General features: G+C 36.7%; 1 protein-coding gene across 1 annotated transcript; it reads left to right on the top strand.

Annotated features, from left to right (window-relative positions):
* The first annotated feature begins 22775 nt into the window (after positions 1-22775).
* Positions 22776-25499, top strand: LOC103929712 (subtilisin-like protease SBT1.8). Its single transcript, XM_048575490.1, has 2 exons — positions 22776-24487; positions 24580-25499. The coding sequence occupies exons 1-2, from the start codon at positions 22870-22872 to the stop codon at positions 25254-25256; spliced, it is 2295 nt and encodes a 764-aa protein (XP_048431447.1). The 5' UTR covers positions 22776-22869; the 3' UTR covers positions 25257-25499.
* Positions 25500-25814: the final 315 nt, after the last annotated feature.

Genomic DNA, 25814 nt, shown 5'->3' with positions numbered 1-25814 from the left:
GTATTATTAATGGCATAAATCATTTTGTTTGTAAATGACTACATTTTGAATTTTTGAGTTTGTTTGGATGTTATTAAATACTTGTATCAATGTCAATTTTTTTAACGAGCCTACAAGCAGAACCCAAACCGAAACCAAAACCGTTTGAAACTAAACCAAATTAAAACTAAATGATTTGGTTCCAATTCAGTTGTTACCCTAAAACCGAACCGAACTAAACTAATTTTAGTTTCAATTTTAACTTTACCCTAAAACGACACCAAATCATTTAAAAGGTTTTCTTTCGATTTTGAATTGACCCTAAAACGACACTAAATCATTTAGAAGGTTTTCTTTTATTTTTTGGGTACAAATCATTAAAAACGTTTATGTTGTTTAATGGATGCAGAAGATTCGCAGGAAATAATTTTTTAAAAATACACCCCTTGTGGTAATGGAGATATTTGCGGAGATGTTGTTTTCAAAATGATTGCCAAAATATTTGCAGAGAGAGTGTTTCCCAATTTTTTTTTCACGCACCTATCCCCGTTGCAAACAGTGAAAGATATGGGGTGGGTACAAGTATATGATAAGCCAGTCGCCAAAGATTCATTTTCCAGCTCCGCTCTTCATAAATTTCTAAATATTTTAAGAAATTATTATTGACATTTTAGAATTGTGAACGGATGTGTGATATTATTTTTTTTACATAAGTTTTTGTAGAACAACAGTAATACTAGATAAATAAAAAATCATTAAAATATTCAGTTATAGATAAATATGATTCCACAAAGAACCCCTAAAGCCTTAATCAAATAGTCATAGGGCTTCAAAATTGGACACTTTTGGTAGACATGATCTTTGAGGGAAAATCTAAAAGATAGACGATTCGAATCGTTAAAATATATTACAAAGTTGACTCCACAAAAACTTACACAAAAAATTATGTAAAAAAATGATCTCACACATTCATCCCTTAAAAATTTAATTATAAACTTTAAATCTTTTATAGTAAAAATAAAAATACTTATATGAGAAGTGCGCAATTAAATTTTCAGAATATCAATAATAGTTTTCATATTCTATTGTCAAAACACTAAAAAAATATTAACATGAATGCTACATTATAATTCTAAAAATAAAATGAATAAAAAATGCTACATGCAATAGGCTTAGGTACGTTGTACGTACAAGTCCCTTGTGCTAGGTGATGTGATTTCTACAAACCTTACACCCTTCCGAAAGATCGTAACTCACGCACCGAGATACAACTAGCTCTCTTCATTGGCAAATATTAAAGGTAATGATGCAACGATATCAACATTTCGTTGCTCTACCTTTTACCTATATATCCTTAAAAAAATATTTTTTTATTACATTTTTTATACGATTATGTCACAATTGTATCATTTTTCAAATAGAAATAAGACTCACATTATTGGTGAGCTCTAATTCTATTAGAAATATGATACAAATATGATATGAAAAATGTTATAAAAGTAACTCTAGAAGTCACATCCTGGCCCGGGGCGGATCACTTCCCGGCCCCGCTCCACCACCGTAGAACGATATTGTCCGCTTTGGGCTTACCATTACCGTACCATTCCCTTACGGTTTTGTTTTTGGGAACTCACGAGCAATTTCCCAGTGGGTCATCCATCATGGGATTGCTCTAACCCCTTTCTCGCTTAACTTCGGAGTTCCTACGAAACTCGAAGCCAGTGACCTCCCAAAAGGCCTCGTGCTAGGTAGGGATAGGAATATACATATAAGGATCACTCCCCTGGGTGATGTGGGATGTCACAATCCACCCCCCTTAGGGGCCCGACGTCCTCGCCGGCACACCACGGCCAGGGTTAGGCTCTGATACCAAATTGTCATATCCTGGCTCGGGGCGGATCACTTCCCCAGCCCGCTCCACCACCGTAGCACGATATTGTCCGTTTTGGGCTTACCATTCCCTCACGGTTTTGTTTTTAGGAACTCACGAGCAACTTCCCAGTGGGTCACCCATCATGGGATTACTCTAGCCCCCTTTCTCGCTTAACTTCAAAGTTCCTACGGAACTCGAAGCCAGTGAGCACCCAAAAGGCCTCGTGCTAGGTAGGGATGAAAATATACATATAAGGATCACTCTCCTGGGTGATGTGGGATGTCACACTAGATATCTGTCTGAAAGCCCAAATAACAATTCCTCATCAAAAACATTGGAAAAAAAAAATGGCGATATTCGCACTATTGTTGGAAGGCAATGGTAATAGGCGTCTAAGCAGGGACCTAGGCTTTTTTTTTTTAAATAATTTTAATGAAATTTAATATATAACATATTAATACATGTTTATCTATACTTTAAAAATTACATAATTGTACTTGGATATATAAATTGCAAAGTATAATTACATATAGATTATAAAGTATTAGATCATACTAAAAGCATAGGGAACAAGCATATAATGAGTGTTCACCAAGTATTCAATAAGTCTCATCCAATTTATTAAAAAAAATAAAATGCAAAATAAAAGTTATTTATCTTCTATCTAAGTGAGAGTCGTAACATAGGCAGGTGCTTAGGCAATTCTAGACGAGCTAGAATGGCGCCTTACCTGCCTAGGCACCATTTCTTAGTTTTCAAAAGCCTAGAAATTTAGGTGTCATTTCTTAATTTTCAAACATGTAGAGATAAATCGAGACAGTGACCTGCCGCTTAACATCTAAACAGCATTAGTGGTGACTTTTAGATCACTACTTATAAAATATAACACGAGTAATAGTTCTTTTCTACGCACCATAAAAACAAATACAAACTTGGGCCTCAACCAGATAAAAACAAGAGTAAATTGTAGTAATGGTCCCTCAACTACAAATTCATTACCATTGGTCCCTTAACTTATCAAAATGTGTAGCTATAGTCATTTTCATCAATTTCATCAAAATTTTGTCAAAATAAGTTATGTTGGGATAACCTTTTATATAATAATGTTCCCTCAACTCATTAAAGTGTGTAATTATGGTCATTTTCGTCAACTACGTCAAAAGTTTTGTCAAAACGAGTTATGTTGAAAGGACCATTGCTCCAATTGGGTTAAAGTTAAGGGATCATTTCTCCAGTTGAATTAAAGTTGAGGGACCATAGCTACACGTTTTGATAAGTTGAGGGACCAATGGTATTGGATTTTTAAACAATGTATGAGGCTGCAAAGTGGCCACATTAGGAAAACCCTGGAAGCTCGAAAACCAGTCTTGACAAAGAAATATTGCATTACAAAAGGTTATGATTTTCACACTCGTGATTTATCCTTCCGCGCTTCTTCCATTCCTCATGTCCCTTATTCTTCATTGATTTTTATTATATCCCAAAAAATAAAGTGCAAAAGACTATATATCCTACTACATTTTATGGCTAATCCTATATGAGATTTAACCTACTTTTCTACCGTCTTAGTGTAGACATTATCGTTTGTTTAAAAAACAAAAAACAAAAAAACTCTATCTTACTACAAATTCTAATTGTTGAAACTTGAAAGCCCCAATTTCCCAATATAACAAAAAACAAAGTGTGTCCAGCTATCCATAAGCCCAAAAATACCCAATGATAATTTAAAACCTGGAAGCCCAATAATGAAACAAATTAAAGCCCTACTCAACATGCTTATTAAAAAAAAAACGTGCTCATTCAAAAAAGAGAGATTTTATTTGAATCCACATAATCTCTTTCTACACTTAACTTAAATTTTAAATGTTAATTGTTTTTTTTATCATATTGTATAATTACCATCAAATACAATATAAAATTAATAATAAAACTTAAATTTATCAATAAACTCACACCCTTTAATTAAACCCACCATCACTCCTTGTTTATTCTACGTTTATTCCGGCTAAAACTCTAATAGCTCTTATAGAGAAAAACAAACTCTTTTTTTTTTATTTTTTATCTATAGATGGTGATTTTGAAGTTCTGAATACTCCTAAGGTATAAATCAATTTGTGAAAAAAAAAAATCATTTGATTTCAATTTTTTAGAGTTTAGAAGATGAATATTTGGGTTTCATTTTTTTCGTCAATCCAGGTTGCGCATAGTTTGTTAAACTTTCTATAGGAAATAGTGCAGATGTTACAAAAGATGTTGCAGACACTAAATTTACTTGATACGAAATCCTATCTACAACAACCACAGTAAAAGTATTAATAATTTGTTGCAAACACCAAATTTATTGGATACTAAACCCTTTCTATGGAAAGTAGAAGTATTAATAATTTGTTTGGCATATTAGAAAGAAAAAATCGTTTCTTTGGCATTACAATTTGTTGTCGTATTAGTTTGTCCTCCCATATTAAGCAGGCATTAGTTACCATGCCATCACTGACCTTTCATGAATAAGTTGATAGCCCATGAAAATTGAGGGGCCTTTGTTTTACTAGGAAGATTATACAAAAAAGATCAAATAAGATGCACACATAGGAGATGCCATAGTGTTGTAAAAAAGCTCCATTTGGAAATTTGAAACTTAACGAAAAAATCAAATAAGATGCAGTGAAGCAATTGATAGAAAAATTCAGAGAGAAATTTAAAAAAGCTCAGTCACTAGCTAAAAGCTTAAGAGGAGACAAAGGGCTAAAAGCTCTGTTTCAAAGAACTCAAGGTGGGAGGGGAGACAAAGGACCCAAAAGATTTTTTATTTCAAGTTTCTTTAAATACACAACCTTTGAAGCATCTTCTTCTGCTCAAGAAAATCTATTATTCCCACATGCAAATAAAATCAAGGGTACATGAATATCAAGAAAATAAGAAATTGAAAAGAGTTAGGTTTATGGAAGATTCATAAACAAGTAGAAACTTCACCAAACTAATTAATTTTGGATTTTATTTTTCTAAATGGGTGTAAAGATAAATTTACATTTTTACTTGGATTTGGGAGGGTAATTTAGGTAATATTTTGGGTTTAAAGAAATATTAATTCTTTAATTAAAAATAATAAGGGTTTAAAGAGTAAATTTGGTGTAGAAAGAGGTTACATGAGTTCAAATAAAATTTCCCTTCAAAAATGTTCTTTTAGCTGTGTGTAATAATGATATATTTATAAAATAAATAAAAAATGGAGCTTTAATAAAAATGGCTTGGATTAAGTTTATTTTAACAAAAAAACCTGCCTAAAATATTGTTTAACGAAAAACTCCTCAAATTTAACCCCAAGGACTGACACGCCCCGATCCCGATGTCCAAGGGACATCGAGATGGCCACGTGTTGGCCGACAACCGAGGGTGACGCAAACCATTTTATGAATGCATATGCCGATAACATGTATATAAATTCACACATAAATACGTAGTGTAATAATTAAATACAACCTGCTAAAATAATATAATAATATTCAACTGCCAACAATGAATATAATGATGATGCATGACATGCTTAGAGCATACAACTAATTCAAAGTACAAACAGAAGGTAAAATAGAGAAATGCTATTACAATAAATGTCAAAGCAAAGAGGATGATATGATATGACGACAATGACCATGAAATATGACATTTTGGGCTCTCCTACTGTCTCTCTCTCTCTGCGGGGAGCAAATCCTCTGCCTCATATTCTCTCGATCTCTCTCTCCGCGGGCGAAAATTTTTAGGTGTACCGGGTACACCAAATTTTTTTGGTGTACCCTCACTCATTAGAATTTTTTTGGTGTACAAAAAGTGAGGGTGCATCAAATAAATTTTTTTGGTGCACCCTCACCATTATGAGTGAGGGTACACCAAATTTTTTTGGTGTGCCGGGTACACCGAAAAATCCCTCCTCCGCGGGAAGCAGATCTTCTATCTCTTCTCTCGATCTCTCTCTCCGCTGGCAACGCGGCTTCAATTCCAACACGTGCAACCATGAAATGTAAAACTCAACAAAAAAATCAACTTTTGTCATTTTTAGAGGACAATCCTTAGCTACTGACTAGTTAGTATTTATTGTACTCAATGAGCTATGTGGACCAATAGAAACAAGACATGTGTTAAATGATTAAGTTTTATAACCAAGTAACCAAACACCCCTTTTTTCTTACTAAACCCGTGACCAAACTAACTGCGTGTTCCTTCAGCATCCATGGCTACCATGGCTTCTCATTCTCCGGCTACCCCAACGGACCAATCCCACCAGCAATCATTCTCTTCTCCGGCGACCCACTTCCAATATTTTCTCTTCTACAACAGCAAGACTGATTTTTCAAATTCGAAATCCCTTTCAATCCGGAAGTGAAGGGTCGTTTTTCTCGACAAGGGAGGCGGGAATCGGGTGGGATGACAGTTGGAGGAGGGAGTGGGAGTGGGATGAAGGTTGAAGATAGTGGGGACGGGATGAAGGTCGGATAAGGGGGTAGTTGACGGAGGAGAGAGGTTAGGTGGTCGGCGTCGACCGATCATCCATGGCAGCCATAAGAAAAAAGAAGAGGAAAGTCGGCGTCGACGGGTCATCCATGGCAGACAAGATAAAGGAAGCGGAAGGTTGTGTTTGGTTATGGACTTAAAATGAATAGCTGGTGCCAGGTTCGCAAAATAGAAATAAAGGGATAAAGATTTTAGAAGGCACGTGTTAAAAAGTTATTGGGTAATTTTAGAAAGTCAGCAAAGTGGGTACTCTCTGTTCAGTACCTAAGTATCATCCATTTTTATATGAATGGAGGAAATGCGGCAGAGGTAGGGAAAATCAACTTTTGATCCTCCTTATATGAATGAAATGCGGCAGAGGTAGGAGGAGGGAGGGAAGACATGTTGTGTTGCTGTCGGGGGCAAAATTGGAAACTCAATTTTTGGACCATTTTAATTGGATTGGTTGAGAGTTGGGTTTTGTCATGATCATTAAATAAAATTAGCACATGACTTTTGGTTAAAATTTAAAATTTTGAAACTATTTTCATTAGTTTTTTTTTTTTAAAAAAAGTTCTTTTAGCCGTGTCTAATATTCTATGAGATTGAGAGCCTAATTCTTCATTTTGGTCTTTACAATAAAAATTGATAGAAGTGGTTATTGAGTTTTTCAACTGTAACTTATTTTAGTCATTTTGTAAAAAATCTGTTAGTATCCTCGTTAATTGGATGAGTTGGTTTAACCAAAATACCCTTTAAAAGGTAATTACATGGTCGCTCAGTGACGATTTAACGAGAATATTAATAAATTTTTTACCAAATAACCAAAATAATTTACGGTAACTAAACTCAATAACCCCTTCTGTCAATTTTCATTGTAGAGACCAAAGTAAAAACTTATACCAAACCACTATTTTAGCTAAAAGTCGTCAGAAAACTCCAAACTCCGGCCATTGCAAATTTATTAGCCGGAGGCCGAGTAGAATTCAGACCCCGCGCGCCTCGTAATTTCCCCGAAGTTGCTTCCTCTATCCCCAGAAACCACCTAATTAAATTAACAAAAATTGAAAAAAATCAAGTTATAAAAACTAGCTCACACCGTAACTGGAAACTCATAGATCATCATCGCATGCTTTTTCTTTTAACTCTTTTTTAATTCCAAAAGCGTTCGCAGAATCACAAACACCCTCCTCTTTGTTTTTTGTATATTTTTACCAGATACTTCCTTTAAACTTTTGGGTTGTTTTCTTGTTAAATTTATGTATTGATAGTACTTTTGAGAGAAGAAAATGGGGAGGGATAAAAGCATAGACAAAGTCACCAAGCTGCATAACCAGCGGCGACGGAGACACAAGGAGAAGGAAGGCGGTGATGGCGGGCGCCGCCGTGGTAACAGCGGCTGTCGTCCTACCAACCGTTGGTGTCTTAAAAACTTCCTTATTGTCATCTTGGTTTTGTTTCTTCTTTATGTTTGGCATCTGATTTTTTGACAGTGCATCGTACCGGGACACATGGGGGGAGAAATCGTCCGTGCAAAAGTCTATGCATCTTATTAGCCGTTCGACGAGAGTGGTTACAAAATGTTTTGTACATCGATGGATGGGAAGGGTGGGTGGATGCCTGGAGCTTCATGCACCTCAATTTTATAACAATATTCCTTTAACTTCAGCATATACAATTTATAAATAAGAACAAAATGTGTTGAAAGACTTAATTAAGTTGTAATTAAGTTGGTTAGAGCTTGTGTTTTCTCATTTACGTATTAAAGTTCAAATATTTCTCCTTATATTTGAGATAAATTTATCCTTAAACATCACTTGTATCAAAAATAAATAAGATTGATTGAATATAGTACAGTTTATTTTCATAAATATGAATCTGAAAGTGTAGCAAATCCCAGCAATACTGGATTTTTCTTGATATTGAAGAAAAATAAACTGTGTTTTTTGTTATTATTTATTATTTTTCTTGTTTTTACGATCATCCTTGTGTTTTTTTCTTCTATTTATTCAGATCGTTGTTGATCAAAGAAAAATTAGAAGAATATTAATTTTGTATTTTTGTGAAGAAATAGAGAAAAACAAAAGGATTAGCTCGTCCAACTATGTTTGATCAAACGTTCCAATAATTTGGTGTAAGGTCAAACAAGTTAGCAGCATGGGTGCATATATTTTCTCACTACCCTATTTATCATCATATGATGAATTTTAAGTTTGATATTTTTACCTATCTACTACACAGATTTTAAAATTTAAACTTATATATCGATGATAAATATGATGTTGAACAAAAATATTATGGTTGAATTCAAGTTGAAAGGGACTTGAATGAGACACGAAATTAAAAGTGCATAAGCTAAAGTTTGATAACACTAGTCAATACAAGTGAACTGGTCTAAGTCACAGATGAATGCTTTATGGTCAAAATTGACCAATTATGAGAATCATTTGGGAAATTTGGAAAAGTAACCATATTTTAGATCCTATATAGAATTATAGTCATCATTTTAGTTTTATGATAATTCTAATCAAAACTTGATCTAAAAGTACTAATATACCCTTAATATTAGGGTTTCTCACAACAAAAACAAAACTTTCTTTAAACTCTCACAAACTTCTGGTTTCTCACCTTAAACCAGAAGAGCACTCTTTGCCGAAGTTAGACACACTAATTAATTTTTTTTCCTTCAGAAAATGACTCAATTTGTGACCGTGGTCCACTACGGATGGAGGATGGTTGATAGCCAATACATAGATGGTCAAGCGAAAACAATGGTAGTGTCAACCAAAGTTACTCATCAAGATCTTATACGTGGTATATATAAACGTCTTCATGTTAGTCTGAGTGAATTTAGAATCTCAGTATATTATCAATGCATGAGCAACTTAGAGATGCAAAATATGATGGAGATTGTAGACAATGACGATTTGACTAGTTGGGTATGTGAAAGTCTTTCTGCAAAACCGACAAGATTCCGTTATATGTCACAACATATCCTCTAAATGAACCTACAGATGAACACCCAATTGCATGCAGTTTCCCATCACCAATAGTGGCAATTCAAGAGAATGATGACATTTTGGGTGATGAACAACTAAGTCAAGTTCTTCAAGACAATGCCCAGATTAGTGAGATTTCAATAGATGTGAGTTTTGAGTTAGGCATATTCTCGGTTTTGGTGTTTCTTCAAGTATTGTGTGTGCATTTTTAAATTTTTTGTCACATGGTTGACAACTATGCAGGTATCTTCCATTAATCACTATGCATTGCAAGTACATGAGACAAACTTATATCATATAGTTGACCTAAATGCCAAGACATGCACATGTAGAATGTTTGATCTCGACCAACTTCCATGTGTCCATGCAACTACTGCTTGTCGAATTCGCAACACATTAGTGTACAATATGTGCTCCAAATTCTACACAGCCAATGCAATTATGCTAGCATATGCGGAGCCCATTTGGCTGGTTGGAAACAAGAGTGAATGGAGTGTGCATGAAGAGTTGCAGAATAAAGTTGTGTTACCTCCAATTAGACAAGTTATATCTGGAAGACGCAAGACAAGCAGAATCCCATCTCAAGGGGAGGAAATGATAGTGAAAAAGTGCAGTTGCTGTGGTGGGACAGGCCACAATTGCCAAACTTGCAAGAATCCAATTAGACTCTATTCCAACACATGATGTGAATGTTTTTTTCTTCAGAATTTATTAATTATTGGCTTTTATATTATTCGGGATTTATTACATTATTGGCTTTTATATTTTCAATCACCATTTTAGTAGAAAAACCTCACACAGATTTTAGCTTAAAACGGCTTTTGCTTCTCTATTTTTAGATTCAAATTTTGCTTCGAAGATTCAGTTTTTGATTAATTTTTATGTTTAGTTTACTGGGTTATCTTTAATTTTCACGTTCTTTGATTACACTTGAATATCTATATCTACTATATATATATATTGATAAAAAATTAAATAAAAAAAAAGAGTAAGAAATGGAGGGGTTTGAGAGTAGGGGTACTCGGTAGTATTCAAGAGGCTACCTTTTTAGGCTTCAAGATCTCAACTAATTGTTGTTTTTTCATGGTTAAGAGCAATGGGGAATTTTTTGTCATTAAGGGTATATTAGTACTTTTACATTAAGTTTTGGTTAGAATTATCATAAACTGCAATATCTTGTGATGTATTGTTTCTGGTACTTATTTTTTGGATTATACACTTTTCCTTATGCAGCAAGAAACACTTTTATCTTTGATTGTGATGGTCCCTGAAATTAACCCTCATCATTAAGATGGTATCTGAAAATAAATGGTCATTGAAATTGACCTACGCCATCAAGATGATCCCTAAAATTGACCCACACCATCAAGATGGTCCCTAAAATTGAAAATCGATCAATGTAGTCCTTAAAAATAGGTGTCACAAATTAATATGATCATTCCGCCACAATTATGTAAAAAAATTTGTTATGTCCTGATGTGGGTTTAATAATTAATTTAAAAAATTGTCTAAATACCATTTTGCACAATGGAATTTTTTTTTCTTCTTATAGTAGGGTCTACTCCGAAGAGAGATCCATTCCATAAATTCTTAAATGCACAAGACTTAACAAGGCCTAAAAGGAGGTGTGAAAATAGTTTTCAACCCACAATAGACGCATCTCAGTTATAACCTCATTATCTCAAGGCATACCTCGTCATTCTTTGCATCACCATACCACCATGGAAGCGCCGAACAAGTTAAGGTTGTGAGGATGTTGATCGCCTAAATGTTAATGATGTCCCATAAGTCTTTGCCAATAGCCAAGTTGTCACCAAAGGTGATCTCGATCTAGGTTCAACTTGGTGAAAGGCATCGAAGTGTGTAAAGATGGGTGTATTGAGATTTTTTTTTTAGAGAATAGAGAGCAAAGGAGGTAGAGATATGTGGACTGGGATCAGGGGTGATTGTAGGACTGGTTTTTGGGTTGACAATTTTTTTATTAACTATTAAATTATTAATCCTATTTGTAATTTTTTTAAAAAAAATTTAATTGGATTTGTGTGACTCATTTATGTGTCACATCAGCACCTAATAGAATTTTTGACAAAATTGTGACGAAAGTACTACATTGATTTAAGACACTTACTTGTGGGATTACATTGATCAATTTTCAATTTCAGGGATCATTTTGATGTCGGTGGTCAATTTCTAGGACCATTTTGATGTCGGAGGTCAACTTCAAGGACATTTGTGAGAAAAGAATGAATTTGGGGTCCAATTATATGCAACATCAGCACTTAACAAATTTTTTAACAAAAGTATGACGGAATGACCACATTAATTTGCGACATCTATTTTCAAGAACTACATTAATTGATTTTCAATTTCAATGACCATCTTGATGGTGAGGGTTAATTTCATAGACCATTTGTGATAAAAATAAATAAATAAATAAACCTTAAATTAAATGAAACTCATATAATCAAAATCAATGAAGTGATGGGCGTCACCACCACGTGCAAAAATATTTCCGGTGTACTAGGGTTTCTCTCTTTAATGAAAGTTTATATGACGGTAAAAAATGTACTTCCCTGAGACTGGTAGGTAGTTTGTTTATAGAAAATCAGGGCAACCCTTTCTCCAATATAACAACAATTGGGCTAAAACCCATCAATAATACTGGGCCTGGAGTGTAGCAAACTGAGGAGTAGCCCTAGCCTGTTTACATAATTCTGCTATGGGCTACAACGAAAAGATCCCTTTAGATTCAGCTTTATCTATTTTTATTTTTATTTTTTTTGTTCGAAAAGATAAATTTCACCACAAAGAAAGTAGGGCAATGCTATTAACACATTTCTTTTTACTTTTCAAATATTTTTGTTATTTTTTGTTCATTAATCTTCTTAACTCAGTCAATATGATGACTTAATATCCAACAGCTTTCATTCAGCTTTACCTAAATTTTGCCTTTTTGGATATCAAGCAGATTTTGAGGTGGTTGAATTATGCTCTTTTGGCAATAGAAATGAAAGAATGAGAATGATAAGAACCTTGTTACTTAGACCTTTTTGTTGCTTAATAATCAAAATCGTTTTAAGTTCACAGTCAGCTGTAAAGATTAACTCAACAAAAAAATTAATGAAAAAGTATAAATTATTTAATCATTTAATTAATTTTGTCAAAATTTCAGTGTTTATATGTGAAACATTATTTGTCTATTTGTTAGATAACTTTGTCAACATCACTAGTAATCATGTACGAAAGTTGACCACATGGCTAAGGAAGTCCTAAAACTTGAAGAAAATGATTTTTGTACATTCGTTTTCTCTTTTTATATATACTTTGTCATGTATTTTAAATTTTTAATCATTTGATTATTCTATATTTCTATCGACAAAATATAAACAAAAACATGCTACGCTAAAAATTAGAGTGCGAAAATAACTTTTGAGACCTAGATATTCAATAGGGATTGTTGTTAAAATATGAAACATAAAAAATTGTACAAATTAAGAGCGAAAAATCTGAAATACTTTGACGATTGACAGCAGCTGCCTTCCAACTACCGATGCTTTTGTTGGCTGGAAGTCTGAGACCGAGAGCACAGGGAAGAAACAGAGCATCTCTGCATGTGCTTACTCCCACAAGCAGCCAACAGAGAAAGTAAGAAACACCAACCGAACTTTCTCATTTGTATTTCTTCCCAATTCACACTCTTTTCTTTTCTTTTATTTTTTCAATTTTGCACACAAGCTTTGAGAAGGCACACCTAAAGAGGGATATGATTGTGTTTATTTTAATAATAATTATATATTGGAATGCTTACTCCTCTAAACACTTGAAGCCATCAATATTTTAACTTCTTGTTTACTCGAATATTTTCTTTTTCTTCACCAGTCAACCCACTAATCCATACAGATATATACTGTTCCACAACATATGACAGGAGTTGTTTTTAGCATTTTAAACTAATCATTTTGTTTATAAAGTATTATTGTATGAATCAACATATTTGCAGGTACTATGAATGCAGTTGAGGCTAAAGTTAGGTGATCTTATAAGTTTTCAAGCAAGGTTTTCTTAACTCTCCAATGTGAAACAATCTTTCACAAGAAATGTTATGGAGACTTTCTCAAAATTGAGACTCTCCATGAATTATTCGTTATTTTATGTTTTTTGGCACAATTCCAGTGCCAAAAGTATGAGGTGGTGGAGAGTCCATGAGAGTCCCTACTTTGAGAGAATCTCCTTATCATCTCTCTTCTTTCACATCTTGACAAATCATAGTGTGGCAATTTTGAAAATAGAGTATCGACGATTAGAAATTCGAGACTTACACATTTTCTTATTTCATTAGCACCAGATGTCATATGAGCGAATATACAATTCGATGTGTAGACAATTACACGATGCGTAAGTAAACTTGAACATAATTGTTACACTATTTTACAAATTTGTAAATCGGTTGAGACATACACGATCTGTAAGTAAACTCGAACATAACTCATTGCAACCACATACATAAAATACCATCAACATTGGGCAAGGAATTTCATGAAATTTGACCAAGGCATGATGGACCTAGAAAAACATTGGAAAAAATTATGAAATATAGCTTAAAGATTTACATTTTCTCAACTGCAAATGGATTCTACTATATGCGAAATTTTTTAGTGACAGAAACACGGTTCGGTATACCAAACATCATATGATATAAGTAGTTGGAATTTCTTTTTAAGAATTCAATAACTTATATTCTGACACTTGGTATACCGAGTAATAGTCCCGGCACATTACTTTATCCTCTAGCTAGAGAAAAGCATTATTCCTGCATAGAGTATAGCAGAAAATTGATGGTAGTGCATAATGTTTGCTGCTTAGTGTACTCTGGCAACTTTACGTAAGGCAGAGTTTGATTTTTGCAGGATGATAGTGGAAAAGTTGATAGATAAGTCACCCTTACTGTCACTCTACAAAACCGTACATGAGATTTTCACTTCATACAACCCCTCGTTCAATTTTTTTGAAGTCATTGGATCCTTTTCCTTGTTCAAGAATCTCTTCCCTTGTTCCACTCCGTTCCGAAGAGTAAGTAGGACCAATTTAGTCACGTTTTCATTCATTTGGTATCTGGGCTCTTCTACTTCATTTTTTTTTAATTATTTTTCCCTTTCTTTTTCTACTCCTTCCATCATTCCTTAAGTCCTATAGGTTTGATCCTGTAGAATCTGACCCATTTTATCATTGAGCGAAAAGTATGAAATAAATCAGATTGATTTTTCGATCAAAAGTAATATGTGAAATCTTTGATTTTTTTTCCTCTTTCTCTATCCCTATCCCGTAGGTACAACATTTGAATCAATAGAGAAATTAAATAATTGTGTGACAATTGACATGCGCAATTGTACATCATTTGTAGTGCAAATTGTACATCATTTTTGGGGGTGATAGTGGAAAAGTTGACAAATAAGTCACTCTTACTGTCACTATACAGAACCGCACATGAGATTTTCATCTCACACGGCTCCTCGTTCAATTCTTTTGAAGTCATTGGATCATTTTCCTCGTTCGAGAATCTCTTCCCTCCTTTCACTCCGTTCTGAAGAGTAACTGGGATCAATTTAGTCACGTTTTCATTCATTTGGAATCTGGGCTCTTCTACTTCATTTTTTTTCCCTTTCTTTTTTTTATTTCTTTTTTTATTCCCTTCTATCATTCCTTAAGGCCTAGTTTGGTACTGAGGTGATTCTGAAAAAAGCTGGTATCAAAAAAAGCTGGGAGTTGTTTCTGTGTTTGGTAAACATTCAGCTTCAGCTTTTTTTCACAGTTTTGGATGAAAAAAAGCCAAAAACAAGAAGCTGCAAAACCCAGCTTTGAAAAACTGGCTTTTTTTCACATCTGTTTTATATAAAAGTTTACTAAACACTATAATACTGGTTTTTTCTTTCAAAAGCACTTTTACAAAAAAGTTTACCAAACACTCTGCTGTTTTATTTCACAGCTGCTTATTCTCACAGCACAGCAGAAGCAGCTTTTTTTCAAAGCACAGCAATACCAAACTAGCCCTAAGTCATATAGATTAGATCATGTAGAATCTGGCTCATTTTATCATTGAACAAAATGTACGAAATAAATCAGATTGATTTTTCGATCAAAAATAATATGTGAAATCTTTGATTTTTTTTCCTCTTTCTCTATCCCTATCTCACTGGTACAGGGTTTGAATCAATAGATAAATAAAATAATTGTGTGACAATTGACACGCGCAATTGTACGTCATTTGTAGTGGAAATTGGACCTCGCAGGTCGCAGCCACTCATAGTGCTGGATGCCTTTAACTATTTGTCACCTAAAAGCTTCACAAGCTGTATAGGACATCCAATTTATTTCCTATCTTCATTCATATAATGGGCAGCCTTTGTTTGCTTTTTATATGTATAAAGGTTCCACACTGGAATTAAAAAGATAATGTGTACCCTTAAATTGCTGTACTGCCACTAAGAAGTGAATTGAGAATATTTCTAGATTTTTTTATCTAGAGCTCATGGATTATAAAATTTGAACTACACATTTTAAATCATACGATCCTCATTAGTTCATTCTACTGATCCATTTCACAGAAATAAAAAAACTCGATCTTTTATTGTCTCTATTCAACAGCTTAAATCTTCAAATTTTTAGGTTCCAAACATGTAAATCTAAAAAAAATCTCGACTGTTAAAAAGTAGTAGACCCTCACTCTCAAAAAAAAAAAAAAAATAAAACATTAAGATTTTTACAAATCCCACCAGATATTTAGCACTATATGGAAGTGGGGAAAAGTTGTAGCTCCACACATAGTGAGTTTGTGAAAATGTGTATGAGAGTTGTTGCACAAAGAGGCGTCGGGGGTGGACCTCTCCGTATCCAATATTGCTCTCTACCTACAACATAAAATATAGTTCCCTCCCCCAATTTCACAATCCCCTAATCTTATTTCTCTGCTCCAGCAACATGTATCTCTTCATCTTATCTATCTTCTCATACGACCTGTCGTATGAGGAGGAAGATAAGAAAATGCGGAAAAAAAAATCAAGGCACGAAAGTTTATTTCCTACAACACAACAATAAAAGAACAAAACAAACGAAAGGCTTGTTCGGTGCTTAAGATAGAATCAAATGAGTAAAAAAGTCACAGCTTATTAAAATAAGAAATGAATGTAAAAATGAGAGATTGAATCTCAACGCTTTGTTGAGATTTGAAGAGACGAGTTCATTTATCAGTAATTCATCTTCTACTATCAACTTAAACAAAAATTCCGTCATTTCTTCATTTACCAACCCAATCATATGTCCCCCATAAAAAATAAAAAGAAATTGGAAAACTCCATTGGCCTGACATCCATGTGAGTTGCCTCATTTGTGGTTCACTTGGTGCTCTACTGATGTGAGAAGCCAACCGAAATTAGAAACGATGGGGTAGTGCGAGAGGCCCACAGCTTCCTATCATGGATCCATCACAGGAGGCTCCATGTCTATGGTGATATGCTCTCCCAGATTTGGAAACGATTAAAAGAATACAACAGAGAAAGTGGCGGGCTGCACCTACCTATACTCATATTATTCCAAGCTGCCAATTCTGTTGAGATACGGCACTCCGATATATATATATCATGCACTGGATCAATGAATAATTAAATATGCGATTAAGGATCTAATTGAATTCTTAATATGCATCAATGCATACGAGAAAAAGACCTTTTAACTTAATTTAGACCACTTACTTAATTTTTGTATGATTCAAATGCTACAAACTTCTGTATATGCAATTGCCCTCACTTCAACTATCGTTAGATATAAAATTCTCCAACGTTTCTCTAATATTGTCAACGAGCACGGATGTCACGTACAAGATGCTTGAAAAAATGTTTCAAATAATCTTAGGCATGGAAGAGTTACCAATAGAACCGAAAGAATTATCAAAAGTGTGACACAAATTAGGTAAAATAATTAAACTAGGCACATGCATATGATAGTAATGAAAGGAAAAGATGATGGTGTATTGATGTTGAAGTTGTTTCTTGGACTCAAAGGAGATGATGAAAGATTAAGTCGGTGACATAATTGGGAATGAAAAGAGGGCGCGTGGAGGATAGTGATAATTGGGAAGCAAAAAGAGTGAGAGGAAACTGCTGAAAAGCAGTGCGGGCGTGCGTAATTTATGCACTTTTCGCACTGGGGATCCAACTATTAGCGCCATCTGCGGGGAGATCTTAGATATTATGCGAAGATACATTACGTGTTATTTTATAAGTTAAATGAATATTTTATATTTTAAGTTATTTAATTTTTTATATAATTGTCTCACAACTTGTATAATAACAAATAATATCATGCTCTATGTTCTGAGTACACTAAAATATCTCTTTTTCTACAAATATGATAGTGAGGCAATCATGTTTCACACTTTATTTTGTATGGTGGGTTAAGATTCTATTTCTGTCAATTCTCATCCTCTTCACTCTCATCATCTCTCTTTTATTTTTATTTTTTATCGTTTTTTTATAAAGAAGTCAACGTTCGCGTGGCTTGATCGTGGCTGTTCGAATCAGAGAAAGTTGGAACAAGTACGGTTGTTTTCCAACATTTCCATTTTGACGTACATACGTGATAGAAACATGCATCTACATACCTGCTTTACTTGAATACAAACCTACATCTTGAAACCGTGTGTTTCTAACATCAAGCACAATGTAGAAATATTCTCATTCTAACATTGTCAATTAGACTTTATTTCTATCCTACGAAACACTAAGGCAAGTGTGGTAATCAAATTTCACCGCCCTAACTGGGAATCAGATTCCCTCATGAGCTTAAAAGGCTGAGCCTCCTGAGCAAATCACACCGGCTGTTGAAATTTAATCAAACTGCTGCAATTATTATAACTTTTAGAAGACCTTTTTTATAGCCATTGAATCAATTTCAACGGCCTTTGCTCAGAAGGCTCAGCCTCCTAAGCTCAGGAGGGGATCTGGTTCCCTACAAAGTAATTACATGTGAACTGGCAAGGGTGTGTTTGACGAGATTACCCTCTCACTTACCTGTTGGAAACATCCACATGTTAAGCAAAGATAGCCACCATGTCTGCTTGGACATGTATGTCGATGTCTGAATATAACTAGATCACACTCGTAATAAATTAAACAAGATAATTATAAGCCATATCTAATTATGTCATGATTATTAAGAGATGCTTAGATATAATCGACTAGTTAATTTGATAAGCGAAATAACGAGTCTCAAACCTACCAATCATAACACATCCCTTGCATCAACCCTAAAAAGATAATTGGTTGAGGATGTGCATGAGAAGGAGGGTCTCTCCCTTTCCCTCCCCTCCTACTTTTTTTTTCCTTCAAACAAACGATATTATCTACACTAAAGGGGAAGAGGCAGGCTTAGCCTCACAATGGGCTATTAATAATTTAGTTCAAATTTGTCTTTAGTGAGAATCGAACCTAAGACCTCTCACTTACAAGCGAAGAGGAATACCAATAAACCATAGTAGGAGGGTTCCCTACCCTCCTACTTTTTTTTTTTTCCAAACAAACGATATTATCTACATTAAAGGAGAAGATGTGGGTTTAGCCTCACAATGAACTAGCAATAATTTAGTTCAAATTCACCTTTGGCGAAAATCGAACCTAAGACCTCACTTACAGGTGAAGATAAATATCACTAGATCACAGTAAAAGGATTTCCTCCCCTCTTATTTAAACAATTATGTTTAAACCACGTCGATATCTTATATTAATTTTTTTATAAAGATAATAAGATAAAAAAAAATATACGAGAGAAAAGAAGGGGAATGATGGAAATAGAATGTGAGATAATTCTACTCCCCCAGATCAGAGGGAGAAGATTAAAGGTTATCTTTGATCGAAGAACATGGACGCCTAACTGCCACGTATTATAATGAAAATTGAGAGATCCAACCACCCTATGCAGCTACAAACAATCCCATTGGATGTTGGGAATGGCTGGGAAACCCATTTCGGGTCAAAAAGAAGGGCGGAATAAAACAAACAAAAATTGTAGCCGTTACCAGTGTTGAACGCGGCTGTGCTTTTTAGTCTTTTCCTATCTCCAATGGTCAAATAAACGACAAAATTATACCGCATAATTTGCATGAATTTCTTGAACCTCGTGCCACAAACTTTCATTCGTCCCGAAATTACGATTTTACCCTTCTCTTTTGCTTTGCTTTACTGCTTAGACATTTGTGATGACTCATCGATGGGTAAACTCTTAATTAAGCAATCTAATTAAGAAGAAATTAAAAGACCTATTTGTTTATTGATCTTGTTGAAAACCTTGCGCAATCCCGACATTATTCAACAGGAAACGAGGATGCAGGCAGAGGGTGAGGGTGAGCGGAGGCTTTGCGGGCTTGGCAGATCTGCACTCGATTCTCGTACAATTGTTAGTGGACAACTATTTTTTTATTTTTGGTCACAGAGTTCTTTTCTTATTTTGAAAAGGAGATCAGCTGAAAGTTTCGTTATAACAGTTCACCTTTTCGATAGTTAGAAAAACTCATAGAAGCATTTCAATCTCTTTTGACCACCTCATGCGATTCACCATCACTAAAAATTGAACCTGAACATATTGTGTGAAATACGGGCCTGAAATTTGTCATTAACCACTGGACCATTCGTGATGGTAAATTAAAGTAGTGTAAACAAAATCAAAGAGTTTCTCTTTTACGCTTCCAATGTAAACAAAATCAAAGAGTTTTTTTTTTCAGCCTCTCCTGGTCACCTTGTGCGATTTACTAACACCAGAAATTGAATCCAGGACATGCTGTATGAAATAAGGGCTTGAAAATCATCCTCAACTACCGGAGCACCCCATGATGATAAATTAAAGTAGTGTAAACAAAATCAAAGAATTTCTCTTTTACGCCTCCAATGTGATAAAATTTTGGTTCAGACATTGAAGGGTAGGAAAAAAGGGAGCTTTTTCTTGACTACCATAAAATATAATGTAAGCTCATCCTCCACCTAACCAAGGTGTAGTGAAATGACACATGACATATGATTAGATATACGGCGGGCACAAAAAAAAAAAACATATCACATGAATTTGAGCTCTGTTCATAAGTTGTTGTTGTTTTTTTATTTTTTTTTAATATTTTAATATTTTTTATTTTTTATTTTAGGATAAAAGGTAAACTTTAATTACCAGAAACTTACGTACAAAACAAAAACCCGCAACTAAACACAAGCAAAAGATGGGCCAGCCCAACACAAGGGTTAAGCCGCAAAAGAAAAACACAGAAAAAAACTAAAAACCCTAGCCGCTTAGTTCCCTTGCCGCCATCAAAGCAAACTCCGACGACCATGAATTAGCAACCTAACAAACACCAGAGGTGAAGACCAACCAAGCCCCAACAACAAAAAGAGAAGTAGACGTCGACGTCCTCCATCGAACTCCACACAGAACCAATCCGCCACCACCAATGGTATAAAACTAGGGAGGAAGTGAGTGGAACCACTGACAACAGTGTTGAGACCAACTCACAGGTGGAAGGTGGTGGTGCTAACACCTGAGCTGAGGCTTTATGCACCTTTCGATAAAGCCATTGAATACAACGAAACAAAGTGGGAGCAAATCGAATCCAAAGTGAAATCGATATAGAACGAACACATGTGGGAGGGAAACAAAGTGAAAAGAATGGATGCATGGAGGAGAAAATAAAGTGGGGAGAAGAAAAGGGAGATAGCGAAACGAAGTTTTCCGATCAGGGCAATGAGCGATTTCAATTGAAAGTAGAGGGGAAGAAACAGAAAAAAAAAAAATGAAAGGGACTGCCTCTGACCGTGACCAAAGCTAAGGTCGACGGCTGAACTGAAAACTAGAAAAGAAAACACTCACACACAATAACTTCCAAGTGACCGGCTTCCAGCTCACATCCATAGTGTGCTCATGCGTCAATTTGATCTATAGACAAATTAACCCTATAGTCAAACAATTTTGTTCCTTTCGCAGAAGTGAAAGATATACTATATGCCCGTGAATGCTTTACAATAATTGCATTTTGTTTTAATCTATTTAATCCTCTTTCTATTAAACAAGACACGAATATGTGACATTATTTTTTTACTTAATTTTTTACATACGTTTTTATGAGGTTCAATCGGTAATATGTTTTAATATTCCGAACCGTTTATCTTTTATGTTATCATTCATAGATCATTTTTATAAAAAATTAGAAATCCAAGACCACTTAGGCATTATTTATAGCCAACAAATGAATGAGAACAATTCTACATAAAAACCCTGAACACTTAATCTAAGGTCATATGATTTCAAACTTGTTGAAATATACTATAAAATGGACCCCAAAAAAACTTGTGTAAAGAAAACGATGCCATGGATCTGGCCCCCATTTTTATACAGAGGTCTGATTGTTTACAAAATACACGGTCTTTCCACCATCTTTCTTTTTATTAGTAGAAACCAAGGTAAAGATTGAAATTAATATCTAATTATAAAGTGAATACTATAAAGAAAGTTCCATGAACATGCGTAGGATTAGAAATAAAAAACGGGTTGTTTTATTAACATTTGATATATTGTTGAATACACCTCACATACTAATAAACCCCAGACAAACCACACTGTTCTGTGCATATTTCAAACAATTATCCTAAATATAGTGATCCTTTTGGGTCCCGCATGCACAGTGAAGCTCCTCGTCCCTTTCCCAGGCAATATGAGCAACCATCGCTTCCATACTTTTCTGGACATTATGCTGAAAATAATCTTGATCCATATAGGCTTTACCCACATAATGGATTGTTTCACCATCCTACTTGCCCTTGCTTCTATTGGTATGACAAATACCTACGGGGTTCAGCGAAATACGAGATGGTCAAGTGACCTTAATCCCCAAATGGGAAGTTTTGTTCATTCCCATCCAGATACGGTGGTGTTAACCAGTGGTGACCGGCCATGTCTTCCATTTTCTGGTGGTGCTCCATTTTTATATTTAATTAGGTCAAAATTGTCATTACATGTTAGGACTTATAAGATATTTAAAATATAAAGTGTATTCAACATTGTTTGGGGTGCTAGTAAAAAAAGTCATATAAAACACTGAATTTCAACACAGATATAATTAACAAATACCAAACCTCACCTTAATCACGTAGAATCCAGCTTTACTTCCATGATACTAAATTACTAATCCTAATTAACTATTAAACTAAAAATTAAATATTAACAAAAATGTGATTATTATTGCGGGGAAATGGCATCGGAGTTTAAAATTAAATATTAACAAAAATGTGATTATTATTGCGGGGAAATGGCATCGGAGTAATTAAACCCAAATGAATGTCGCATTCGAGATCCCCTCATGCTTATAAGCCCGACATCGGTCTCTTTCTCCCTCTATCCTCTTCTACCCCTTTCTGGCAGTCGCGGCTCCAGAGCGACTGTACTCTCTCACTCTCTCTTCATCTTCCACATTTGGATATACTAAATCTACCCAGCTCAAGCTTTTTAGCCATGGCCTCCGAGGCCTTCTGGTTCGGAGCTCTGCTCCTTCTTCTCCCATGTCTCTCAGCCATGGCGAAGCAGACTTACATTGTGCACATGAACCAACACTCCAAGCCGGAATCCTACGCGACCCACCATGACTGGTACTCCGCCAGCCTCCAGTCCCTCTCCTCCGACTCAGATTCCCTCCTTTACACCTACACCGACGCTTACCACGGCTTCGCCGCCTCCTTAGATCCGGACCAGGCCGAGCTGCTCCGCCAGTCCGACTCTGTCATTGGTGTCTACGAAGACACGGTTTACAACCTCCACACCACTCGTACCCCGGAGTTCCTGGGTCTTGATACCGAATCGGGACTCTGGGCGGGTCACTCGACCCAGGATTTGAACCAGGCATCCAATGACGTTATAATCGGAGTTCTGGACACCGGGGTCTGGCCCGAGTCCAAGAGCTTCGACGACACCGGAATGCCCGAGATCCCGACCAAGTGGCGCGGCCAGTGCGAATCTGCCCCTGATTTTGCCGCTACTCTCTGCAACAAGAAGCTAATCGGAGCTCGGAGCTTCTCCAAAGGTTATCAAATGGCCTCCGGCGGAAGCAACTTGAGAAAGCCGAGCGAAGTCGTGTCTCCTCGCGACATAGACGGTCACGGCACCCACACCTCCAGCACCGCCGCCGGGTCCCTCGTGGCCAACGCCAGCCTCCTCGGTTACGCGAGCGGAACGGCTCGCGGAATGGCGCCTCACGCGCGCGTCGCCGCCTACAAGGTCTGCTGGAGCACCGGATGTTTCGGTTCGGACATTATCGCGGGAATGGATCGCGCCATCATCGACGGCGTCGACGTCTTGTCGCTCTCTCTAGGCGGTGGCTCCGCTCCTTACTACCGCGACACGATCGCGATTGGCGCGTTCACGGCTATGGAGAGGGGTATTTTCGTCTCATGCTCTGCAGGGAACAGTGGGCCCACTAAGGCCTCGTTGGCCAACACAGCCCCATGGATCATGACCGTTGGAGCCGGGACCTTGGATCGGGATTTTCCGGCTTACGCTTCGCTAGGCAACAAACTCCGGTTCACCGGAGTCTCTCTTTACAGCGGGACCGGAATGGGAAACAAACCGGTCCAGTTGGTTTACAATAAGGGGTCCAACGGCTCTAGTAACTTGTGCCTACCCGGTTCGCTGAACCCGGATTTGGTGCGTGGGAAAGTGGTGATGTGCGACCGAGGCGTCAACGCACGTGTCGAGAAAGGTGGCGTCGTGCGCGCAGCTGGTGGGATTGGGATGATAATCGCCAACACCGCCGCCAGTGGTGAGGAGTTGGTGGCTGACAGTCACTTGCTACCAGCTGTCGCCGTCGGAAGAAAAGTCGGTGATCAAATCAGGGCATATGCTCAGCACGATCCCAATCCTACGGCTGTAATTACCTTCGGCGGGACCGTGTTGAATGTACGGCCGTCACCGGTCGTGGCGGCGTTTAGTTCACGGGGGCCCAATACGGTGATCCCCCAGATCTTGAAGCCGGACGTGATTGGTCCAGGTGTCAACATTTTGGCAGCGTGGTCGGAGGCGATCGGGCCCACCGGGCTTGAGGATGACAAGAGGAAGAGCCAGTTCAACATCATGTCAGGTAACGGCTAGTTTGTTAACTGTGATTTGATCATGACCGTTGACGATGTTGACCAATTTGAAGTTGACTCGACCTCTGTGATTTTGTTGCAGGTACATCAATGTCATGCCCACACATTAGTGGGCTTGCAGCACTGCTCAAGGCGGCCCATCCAGAATGGAGCCCAAGTGCTGTGAAATCTGCCCTAATGACCACAGCTTACACCCATGACAACACCAAGTCCCCCCTCCGAGACGCGGCCGACGGCACGCTTTCTAACCCATGGGGGCACGGCTCCGGCCATGTCGACCCCTCGAAGGCGCTCTCACCGGGCCTGGTTTATGACACCACCGCCGAGGACTACATTGCATTTTTGTGCTCATTGGAGTACACCAATGAGCATGTCCAAGCCATTGTCAAGAGGCCCAATGTTACTTGTGAGAGAAAGTATTCGGACCCCGGCCAGCTCAACTACCCTTCGTTCTCAATCGCGTTCGGGAGCAAGAACAAAAGGGTTGTGAGGTACACCCGGGAATTGACGAATGTCGGCGCAGCCGGCTCTGTATACAGAGCCTCCGTGACCAGTCCTTCGACGGTGAGGACCGTCGTGAAGCCCACAAGGCTCGTGTTCAACAATGTAGGAGAGAAGCAGAAGTACACAGTTACATTTATGGCTTTGCCGGGCGCAGAGAAAACAGCAAGGTCGGAATTTGGGTCAATTGTGTGGGCAAACCCACAACACCTAGTCAAAAGCCCGGTTGCTTTTGCATGGACGCAGTTGATAGACTAAGAATTCGGGTTTTTTTTTTTTTTTTTTTTTTTTCTTTTCCTTCTGTTGTTGGGCCAGAAAGTTCTTTTGGTTTTGGGATGATTTCGACTTTTGGGGAAAGCAGTTCAATGGGGATGGGTGGGTTGAATTTGGGTGGAAGTTCATAAGAGAACTGCAGGAAATTCGTTTGCCAGCGAAAACTAATGTAATAGAATCAAAATATGACATACCCATGGTTAATTTGCATGGTGGAGTTTGCTTGCATATAATCTTGTTCTAAATTGCACCAATTTGTTTAGAGATCACCGACGCGTAAGCAAGTTAAAAAGACCTTCCACAGTGGTTCATGAGAGTTCAATTCTCATATATAGGAATCAGGCTGCTTGAGTTTGAACCGAGACCATAAACAATCAGACTGCTTTAATTCTCAAAAGTTTCCCGGCCCGCTACGGAAATCTTGCGTACTAATGACTGTTTTCGGATTTGACGCTTGTCGATCATGTAGCTCGAGAGTTTCTCATACATAAGACCTACCTTGCGTACAAGGGTACAAATTTGTATTGAAAACCATTGTCGATC

This window comes from the organism of the source record quoted next, unplaced genomic scaffold, assembly GCF_019419815.1.
Source record: "Pyrus x bretschneideri cultivar Hongxiangsu unplaced genomic scaffold, Pyrus_bretschneideri_v1 Contig8, whole genome shotgun sequence".
NCBI classification, from domain to species: Eukaryota; Viridiplantae; Streptophyta; class Magnoliopsida; order Rosales; family Rosaceae; genus Pyrus; species Pyrus x bretschneideri.
This window is presented reverse-complemented; position numbering and strand designations above follow the sequence as displayed.

What these genes read in the sequence shown, in the direction of transcription:
- LOC103929712 (XM_048575490.1), top strand. Translation starts at nt 22,870, where the DNA reads ATGGCCTCCGAGGCCTTCTGGTTCGGAGCTCTGCTCCTTCTTCTCCCA. An exon ending in CCAGTTCAACATCATGTCAG is followed by an intron (nt 24,488 to 24,579) that starts GTAACGGCTAGT and finishes ATTTTGTTGCAG; the next exon opens with GTACATCAATGTCATGCCCA.